Source organism: Centruroides vittatus, unplaced genomic scaffold (genome assembly GCF_030686945.1).
Source record: "Centruroides vittatus isolate TY-2023 unplaced genomic scaffold, ASM3068694v2 contig_988, whole genome shotgun sequence".
NCBI lineage: Eukaryota > Metazoa > Arthropoda > Arachnida > Scorpiones > Buthidae > Centruroides > Centruroides vittatus.
In genome coordinates this window covers 106,485-116,275 of record NW_027122657.1, presented here as the reverse complement: position 1 = coordinate 116,275, position 9,791 = coordinate 106,485, and the positions used below count along the sequence as shown (strand labels likewise).

General features: G+C 32.7%; 1 protein-coding gene across 1 annotated transcript; it reads left to right on the top strand.

Annotated features, from left to right (window-relative positions):
• Positions 1-350: 350 nt before the first annotated feature.
• Positions 351-6,883, top strand: LOC136986029 (disintegrin and metalloproteinase domain-containing protein 10-like). The gene is made up of 4 exons (XM_067283477.1): positions 351-1,071; positions 3,087-3,754; positions 5,786-6,353; positions 6,604-6,883. Exons 1-4 carry the CDS (start codon positions 470-472, stop codon positions 6,866-6,868), a joined length of 2,103 nt encoding a protein of 700 aa, XP_067139578.1. The 5' UTR covers positions 351-469; the 3' UTR covers positions 6,869-6,883.
• Positions 6,884-9,791: the final 2,908 nt, after the last annotated feature.

Below are 9,791 nucleotides of genomic sequence, written 5' to 3'. Positions count from 1 at the left end.
CCTTCTGGCTTTTTGTTTATTACCTTAATCCGCCCTGCTGGCTCTAAGAGGGCCTCTTTTAGCAAACCTATTATGGGTTAGGCCAGGCCCACAATGGAGCGGTCGGGTGATGAGGGACAGGACCCGACATATCCGGACAGACCACTCCCGAAAAATTCCTGGAAATTTTTCGACCCGTTAGGATTCAATCCCGGAACCCCCAGAACGGTTGACTGCTCGGCCATCCGGTTGTCGAATCCTTTCTGCTAATTCGCGACCGGTCTTCCTAATCCCCCATAATCCAATTTACTACACTGTACTTCCTTACCACAGAAAGGTACGGTTTGCAATAATTTTCCGGTAAAGAATTTGTGAATCGATCGAAATTTTTCAAACTTTCTCTTGCGCATTCGAAATATTCCTTCGAAAACATTCGATTCGAAGCACAGAAAATTCGAATTTGTGTTCGGTTCGTTAAAAACTTTTCGTAATGCATCAATATTTAGTGATTTTACTTCTAAAATCTCTTATTTATGAAAATATTGCTGACGTAGGAATTATTGAATCAAGCAGTTATCAGATAAGAAACGTAAAAAGTGTCGAATACAAATTGACATCTCAAGGTATGCATCTAGTGATAGAAAGAAATAGCTATAAATTAGGCCTACAAAAAGAAAAGTCGAATTTGTTCGAATCAGCTAAAATACTTATCTACGGAGAAGAGAAAGTTGAAATATTGACTCTTTCTAATATACCTGAATCGTATATATACGTGGGAAGCTTAGGTGAACCGAGTGGAGAATTAGTTATTGGTTATTATTTCGAAAATATGTTTATAGGAATTTTGAAGCATGATAAAAGAATATTTTACATAGAGCCAAGAAGCGAATATTCCCATGACACGAATGATAAAAGTGGAATTATATATGAGATCAAAGATGTCATATTGAAACCGTTTTATCCAGATGGAACAGCGACATGCAAGACAATGAGAGATGAAAGCCTCCTTAAAATGAAACCTTTCGAAAATTATCGTTTTGATTTCAAAATGCCGAGCTATAATTTTTTAGTCATCAATAACTTACGGATAAGGTTAGTATACAATTTTGTTTGAAAGATTTAATTAATAACATAAATTCAAAGTGTTTAGTACGAAACAAAACAAAAGAAAGAACCCCAAAAATTTTGATAATAAACGAAAAACATAAATAAACCAAAAAATTTATTTAAGCTTTTTTTGAATAACTTGTAAGTATTTAACATTTTTCATTATCGCAAACTTCAGCAATTCGAATAAAGACGTTCTTGAATAAAGTCAAAGTAGCAGTGGGCCTTTGGCACACTGCTACTTTGATTTCTGGTAACAAATAATTATTTTTTATTCTGCAACTGTATTTTATTGATCTACGATGTTTACTGACGAAATCGAAGAGAAAACAGCTTGTTTTTTATCGCCTAAGCACCTTAAAGTCATTCAACAGTAGTTGTTACTAATATAAGGTTGCTATGTTATCCATTTTATTTTGAAAATAATAAGAAGAAACAGAATCGTTATAGTTCAAATTATGAATCGATTTGATAAAACGGTTTTGTTGTACTTGCAGTTTATTTAAATAGAGATATGAACAGGAACCCAAATAAGTTTTTTTTCGATACAAGTTTAGACGTTTTATCAAATTAAAGTTTGAAAATGGCTGTATCCTTTTCATTATTCCTGTGTATTTATCCAGTACTGAAGTAAGATAGTTTATGTGCTTATTCCATCGAAATTTGTCGTCTATTTTAATACCTAAGTACTATACGTTATTAATGTAACTAATTTTCTTATTATTTATTTTAATTTGCAATTAATCGTCGATTAATGCTTATTATGGTTTGCAAAACACAGAAATTTAGACTTATCGATGTTAATACACAGGTTTAACAATGCGTCAATGGTGGAGAAATTCTTTATATAACTAATATTGATTATTACTAATTACGTTTTTTTATTCTTAACATAATCGCTGAAACTCGTATAAAATTTTTTTTAGTAGTTTTTGCTAAAACTGGAATAATAATAAACGAGGTCAGTAATTTTCAATTTTTGATATTGATTCTATACTCATGTAGATTGGTAAAACAAGATTATGATTTAATTCATTCGAAAACATTCCAGCGTTGCGTGAATTATTTATTAAATATTAGAAAGGCATTGCAATTATGTCGGCTATTTGTTTTAATATTTCGATGTTAATATAATCTACATCGATCGTACTAATCTTAAAATTTATAACTGTAACACATATTTCTTGTGGAGTACATTCCACAAGAACAAAAAATTATAAGAACGGCTATTAGAACCTTCTTGAAATAATGTTGAAGTCAGCTGAAGAGTTTTAAAACTCATCCATTTTGCGAAAGTAATTTGCAAAGATATTGCTGATATTAACTTCATCTTGATAGGTTTTTTAATATTAAATATTTTGTTACATCAGTTTTCTTTTTTCTACTTATAAATAGCCATTTGAGCGATAATACTGAATTTACGTGTTGTATATACAGTATTATCTATGTACTGTACTATATTCAATATCAATTTCTTTTGCTATTTTCTTCTGAAATAAGACATTTTCAGGCAAAAATTTTTTAGAATAACTAAACCAAACATGAACTAATTGTAACTTCAGTAATACATAAGAACTCTTATTTCTCTACCAAAATTACCAAACAGATAAAAGCACGAAGCTCTAAATATTAGTTACGTAGCGTCGGATAATAAGTTATAGCTTACAAAGTGAGGCATATCTAAAAATTTAATCATTCACAGCAGAAATTTGCATTTCCACTGTGAATTCTCGATATGATGGAACAAGATGCAGTATACAAGTTCGACACAATCATAAATTTAAATTGTGTTTTACATGTTATAGTCAAATTAAAAAATAAAAATAAATAAATAAGATTTATTACTTGAAGGAAACACCTGTATTTAGATGGAGAAGATATATAAAAATATATATTTTATTTAGTGAATTAATATTACTAAAACTTCGTTAATAAGTAAGATAATTAATGGAAGTATCAAAATTTAATTAAAATAATGTTTTGTTTTTTATAATTTACAGGCAAACAAAGATATGCTCCTTGGAACTTGTATCTGATTACACATATACAAAACACATGCAGTTCAATCGTGGTAAAATCATCTCCCAAATGCTTTTATTTATCAAGATTGCCGATTCCATATTCCGAAATACTGATTTCGATGGAGACGGTCTGAAAAATGACGTTGCATTCACGGTTGACAAAATTACTATACTCGAAAGTAAAAATGATTCCGAACTACTCTTAGGCACAGAGACCAACGACTACAAAATATTTCTACAAAACTTATCCAAGTATCGTCACTCGTATTGTATGTTAATCTGCTTCATTCACAGAGATTTCTGGAGTGACTCGCAATGCGCAGTTTCCAAAGTCAACAAGATTGGAGGAATCTGTCATGATTCCAAAGCATCGGAAAGTAGGGATAACGTCGGTTTTATTAGCAGTTTAGAAAATAATGAAATCGTTCCGAGATTTAGAATACCGTTAAATTTAGTTCATCAATTGGGACACGCATTCGGTTGTCACCACGATCCCGAAAATAATCGATTTTGTAGTCCCGGAGATATCGATCCGAAACAAGGCAATTACATCATGCACCCGAATATATCTTATGGTGTGTTTCAAAATAATTGGCAGTTTTCTTCTTGTTGCAAAAATACGATAAAGAACTTCTTTAAAACTTCAAGTAAATTTTGAAATTTATTTTAAATTATTATTATTTGAGAAATTAAACAATTGAAGGCTAGCGTCAAATAACGTTGCAAGCGCTAAAGTAGCAATTTTCAGAAAAACGCGAAAAACTGGCAAATCACAAAATTTCAGTGGAACAGTTGAAACAATGACTGATTTCAGTTGAAGGTGTATGAATAATATTGCTGCAAAAGTTGAGTCGTTTTCACCGTGAAATAGTTTAGAATACGATGATAAAGCACTCGATGTAATGGAACAAAAATGCAGTGTACGAATACATGCGGCAGGCAACGCTTTAAAAGTTTTATATATTTTGGTTTCAAAGCAAGGTTCTGTCTTTAAAGTACATATTTCTCTCGTAATCAATGTTCTTATTCATGACACATCATTTCATAAGCGGCATGTTTTGCGGCATTTATTTATTTATTTAACGAAAGACAACGACCGTACACAAAGTGTTTAGTTGGCAGAAGAAGGAGACGGAAGAAAAATAGGGAAAAAGAATAAAGAAGAATAAAGGACAGCAGAATGGATAAAGGTTGCTTGGGACGTAATAGATCTCACTAGCCAAATATGATAATATCTTTAATGGAAGTACAGATTGTCGAGTGAAAAGTTGTGCTTTATTTAGAATACTTTCCTCATCTGACTTTAGAGATGTGCAAAAGTTTTCATTTTCTGAACTCAGGAACTTGCACATGGACAGTTGGTCTTTCTTTACAATTTTCATTGAGAGCAGCCTACTCTATGATGAATGTTCTGAAGGCATTAAAGCGATTCAGAACTGCATTATGTGCACTATTTTTTGTCGACGGCTGTAATTCCTTACATCTTATGGCTAGAAATTTATCATGAGACCATGACATTCGATGAGAGTAGGGATCATCGGACGTAATGTAAATCAATATCGTCGAGGTCATTTTCAGATTCTTTGCTTTAGAACAGTGTTTCCCAACCTTTTTTGTGCTATGCCCCACCTAAGCCTTTCTAAAATTCTTATGCCCCCCAACATATATGTTGAACTCTTTTGGAAGGTCTCTTGTTGCCGTGTTTGTTGAAGTTTTTTCTTGCACTTAATTGTCACACTGTTTTATTGTAACCACGATAAAACCCAATCCTTTCATCAAAGTCTCTTGCACTTTCCAGTCATTGCCAAACGCAACCTGGAACACCACAACTCACGTCTGCCCACCTCAAGATCTGGGCAAAGAATGTTCTTTCTCCTCTTTCACCGGCCTCAGGGCCTCATTCATCTCTTTGTTCTCAGTGGTTCCCAGAATTGTTAATTTCCCACCCCAAGGGAAAAGGGTTATAAAGGAAAGTTCTAGAAGGAAAGGGAAACAAAGAAAATTAAAACTAACTTAAATCAATATTTACAATAAATATGGCATACAGCGGCTATACGGTTAACTTAAACTCTGGATGAGTTTTGAATTGCCCCCCTTAACAATCAAATTGCCCCCTTGTGGGGCGTGGGCCCCACGTTGGGAAACACTGCTTTAGAATATATTTTTAAATACTGTGATTCTTTATGTCATTCGTCTTTGCATGCTCCATACGGCAAAACTCGCACCATGGTGATTGCAACATTTTTGCACTCATCCCACTCGGGGGATTTACAGCTAGTTTAATTTATCCACTGTGTGACAAATATTCATTTTTTGACTCCGCATTTTCGAATTTTTATGATTTAATTTAAAGGTTCATAATGCCTTCTCATTCATAAATTTTGCATACACAGCTCAGAATAGGTGAGAGCGAACGCCTGCTTATCCACATGCAACGCTTTATCATGCAGTTGATAAGTTGGGAAAATTTTTCAGGATAAGCAGTCGGATTTTTAAATAGTAGCTGAAATATGCATTTCGCTGCATCGTTTCGCAGTGCACAACCTATTAAAAATTTCAATTTGGCTATTTTAGGGCTTGCTATGTTACTCGACACAATTCTCTAATTCTCTCCTTATCTAATCAACATACAAATTTAATTTGATAACCGGAATTCATGCTTTTATTTTTCTAATTAGGAATAAAGAATTGTCTAATGAGAAGAGAATTATCAACATGTGGAAACGGAGTCGTAGAAGAAGGAGAATCGTGCGACTGCGATTCTTCATTAGAAAACTGTACAGCTGTTGAAAAATGTTGTACTCTTAGTGAATATTCATCACGCTGTACAGTGAAAAAAGGGGTGACTTGTTCTCCTAGTAAAGGACAATGTTGCGACGATAATTGTAATATTATTGAATTTGACAAAAAACGGACGTGTTTCAGTAATATGGAATGCTTTAACGTTACCACAATTTGCGATGGAGTTTCTGCATTTTGTTCTGCAGTGAAACAACCGGATGGTACGCCTTGCAGACAAAATTCTGGAACCTGTAATAAAGGACTATGCAACAGCAACGTCTGTCGCGATCACAATATGAAACTTTGCCAATGTAAAAACCGTCATTCCGAATGTCACATTTGCTGTAGGAATGAAACGAGTACGTGCCAAACTGCAAAAGACTTGCATTTTTTTCCGTCCAAAGACGAATTCTACGTGAAAATGCCCGGAACTTCTTGCGATAATAAATATGGAATATGCACAAGGTATATTGTTTAAACGTATATTTTATTCAGTAGTAAGTTATAGTCTTTATTATTTGGGAATCTCCTCTTTGTAAATATGTAATGTTATTAGAATGACTAGATATTTACAAACATTTAAACAGAAAAGCTGGCTGTTTCTTAAAATTTAAAAATTTCTTGCTACTCTCTATTTAGATATGACCTAATGTACTACTAATTGAAGTTTATTCAAAATTTAATTAGTATTTATTGTTTATGTATTTTATTTCAGAAATGGATCTTGCGTACGTAAGAAACTATGGAAAATGTATAATACCTGGAATTATCTGACACCTCTACCCTTTGTATTATTTATTGTTGGTGCTATAAGTTGTTTTCAAAGTCAAAAACACAAAAAACCTAGTATACTGCTTTTAGTTAAAAAGCAGCGTTTAAAGAAAAAGAATAAAAAACGAGAACGTACACGAAAAGTAAAAAAGAAAGTGAAGAAAGCAAGAAAAAATGTCGAAAAAAATGTAAATAACTTTAATACATAAGAAAATAATTTTTGAAAACGCTTCAATTGATCGTTTTTTGATATTGGAATGTAAATGAGTGGGGTATACTATCGCCAATTGATACAAACCATTAAAGTACATTTACACACCCGTATCTTACGGTGTAATTAAATTCCACATTTGGTTATGTAGATCTTTCAGGAGACTTGTTTGGCCACTTCTAAAACCGTTAAATTCAATTGTAATAGGTTTCATTTATCTATCTTAATTAGTAGCGGATGAAATTTGGATTGATTTGAGGAGTTAATATAAAGCAAGTTAAACGAAAGCGTTTAAAACGCCAATTCTGTTCATATGAACAAAGTAACATTTGAATAACGCTAAAAAAGCACGAAATATAGAAGACAAAAATAAATATTATTAAATTCACATAATACTTATATTTTTATTATAAATTGTATTATAAATTCATCTACAGTAAATCTATGCCAACGTGTTAAAATTCCAAATTTGACTCTTAATATCTCCACGACCGAGGGACCAATTTGGATAAAATTTATGAGTGCTATAGATTTGTTAAATTTTGTATAAATATATTGGATCGTTTTTGACTTATAGATCAGCATTTTGTCGCCTAGATTTTCTACAATAGTAAATAGCAACACAAATTGCTTAAAAAAATTTAAGAGAATGAGCAATTAAATATATGTTTAATACAATTTTTAATTATAATAATGCAATTTAATATTTAAAAATAATTACATTATTTGTTTAATGTGCACAGTGTTCATATTTTGTGTCTTATTGTCTAATCCAGTTCCAATATTCTTATGGCACAAGTTTTACAAGCTCTCTTTATTTAGATGTTTTTGCTGAACTCACTTTTCAATCTAGTTTCACCAGTTTTTACGAATTATATCCCCTTTTGCCTCTTAGAGGACTTTCTTATTCTTTTGTGTTTTGAACAAATGGAATACGTAGAGTGTTTCTTCTGTAAAACTGAATTCATGTCCAGTGGCGTGCCATCATTGGAAGCGATGGAAGCGCCGCTTCCACCTTCCAATGACCTTCCCTTGTATTTTATAAAATATAAATTTTCATATTTTAACGTACTTTGAATTAATTAAAATTAATATTTTATTATAATTGCATTATGTATCTTTTACAAATTTCTATACTACATGTGAAAAAAAAACGATAAGATTGCTATTGTATATTCGAATAATTCAGTGGCGGAAAGAATGTCGAAACCGGGTCAGTTTCCAATCAGCCAGATTATATAGGCATTAGCACATGCGGTTTACAGTGCACCAACCTCATCCGGTTTAGCTGGTAGAAGCAACACACGCGTAAAGCGTCCAACTTTATATCCCGGAGCGGTTGTGGGCTGTTAGCCGCCTGCTAGATATTAGGCCACCCTCACCCGATTATGTGAATCACGAGCAGACTAGATCAACGGCGGGCAACCCCCGACCCGCGGGCCAGCTACGGCTTGCGAAAAGTTTCTATCAGGCCCGCGAGATCTTTAATAGATTATTAAATTGGAAAAATAACTAATTAATAGTTATTTCTCCAATTCTTTGTAATTTTCGAAAACGATAAGAGAAATAAATGTAGTAATTAACTTTTTATTTATTTATTTCATATTTGCAGACTAAAAAAATTACGAGTCACAAGAAGGCGTCAATTAACTACTACGGCCCGCGGAAATAACGTAAAATTTATTCTGGCCCATGTTATAAAAAAGGTTGCCCGCCCTAGACTAGATTTATAACTTAACCCAACCGATGGGAGTTTACTGGCATGTTTTTATGATAGTTCTGTATAGTTGACAGGAGTTTTAAAAAATCTATTAAAATATTTGATATATTTATTCTGCGTTTATTCCGCTCTCCTATCTTATATTACTTACGGATTTCAATGTTAAACAGGTGATATTACAATTTAGTATGTCCTATCTGTAAGCAGATGCAGATAAAACGTGTACAATTCTTGCACAATGTTAAAAAAATTAACTGTTACTTTGGCATCATCATTTACAACCAAATTTAATGAATGAAATGCACAAGGTACAAAAAAGCTCTAGAATTTATTTTCCTTAAATTTACGATTTATGTATCGGTTGTCACAAAAATTTCTTTCCACTTCTTTCCCAAGACTACAGATATCCAATTACAAAGTAACTAGTTTCGACTTATTTCTACTTAAGAAGTAGTTAAATAATTAAGAGATTAGGGAATGGGGACATAAATGAAACTCTGCTGAGTCAGAATTTTACTTAAACAAAAGCTTAAACCAACCAATCACTAGCTCAGTACAGTGGGGAACTGATTTTCGTGTACATCTGGTATTAAAACGGATTAGTTAGAAAACAAATAACTATTAAGTTTAACATATTTAGGTTTTTACAGCTATGGTGAGAAACGTTTAAAATCTACAACAGCCCTGTGGCGTCCTTTGAGATATACTAGTGATGCGACAAAAGAGGCATTTGACATTGACCGGTATTGGCACCTTCGGGATTTAGCACGCACACACTACATACCTACCTGGACCGTCTCCGATTCCATCTATTAGCTACTCTTATCGAGCGGATTGATAAGATTGGTGGATTGTTTTAAAATTTAAAAAGTAAAGAATATTCTATTTTATTTTTATGTACGTTTCTTTACAAAGCTATATTTTAATTATAGTTTTTTTTTAACAGCATATTAATACAATCGAACAATATATTGTACCAGGTATGTATATCCATCGCAATTTTATTTCACCGAGTAAGTTTTTTATAATTTATCTTTAATTTTAGCCCTTATATCGTAACTAGCGATTCAGAATATAATTGTGTTATTAAACATACTTTTAGAGAAGTCTACAGTTTTTACTGGCTTATCGAACAAATGAATACGAATGGACCCTAGACCAGTGATTCTTAACAGGGGGCCGCGGCTCCCTAGGGGTCCAT

Coding starts and splice junctions, on each gene's coding strand:
- LOC136986029 (XM_067283477.1), top strand. CDS start 470: ATGCATCAATATTTAGTGATTTTACTTCTAAAATCTCTTATTTATGAA. Junction 3,755..5,785: donor GAACTTCTTTAAAACTTCAA/GTAAATTTTGAA, acceptor TTTTCTAATTAG/GAATAAAGAATTGTCTAATG. Junction 6,354..6,603: donor AAATATGGAATATGCACAAG/GTATATTGTTTA, acceptor ATTTTATTTCAG/AAATGGATCTTGCGTACGTA.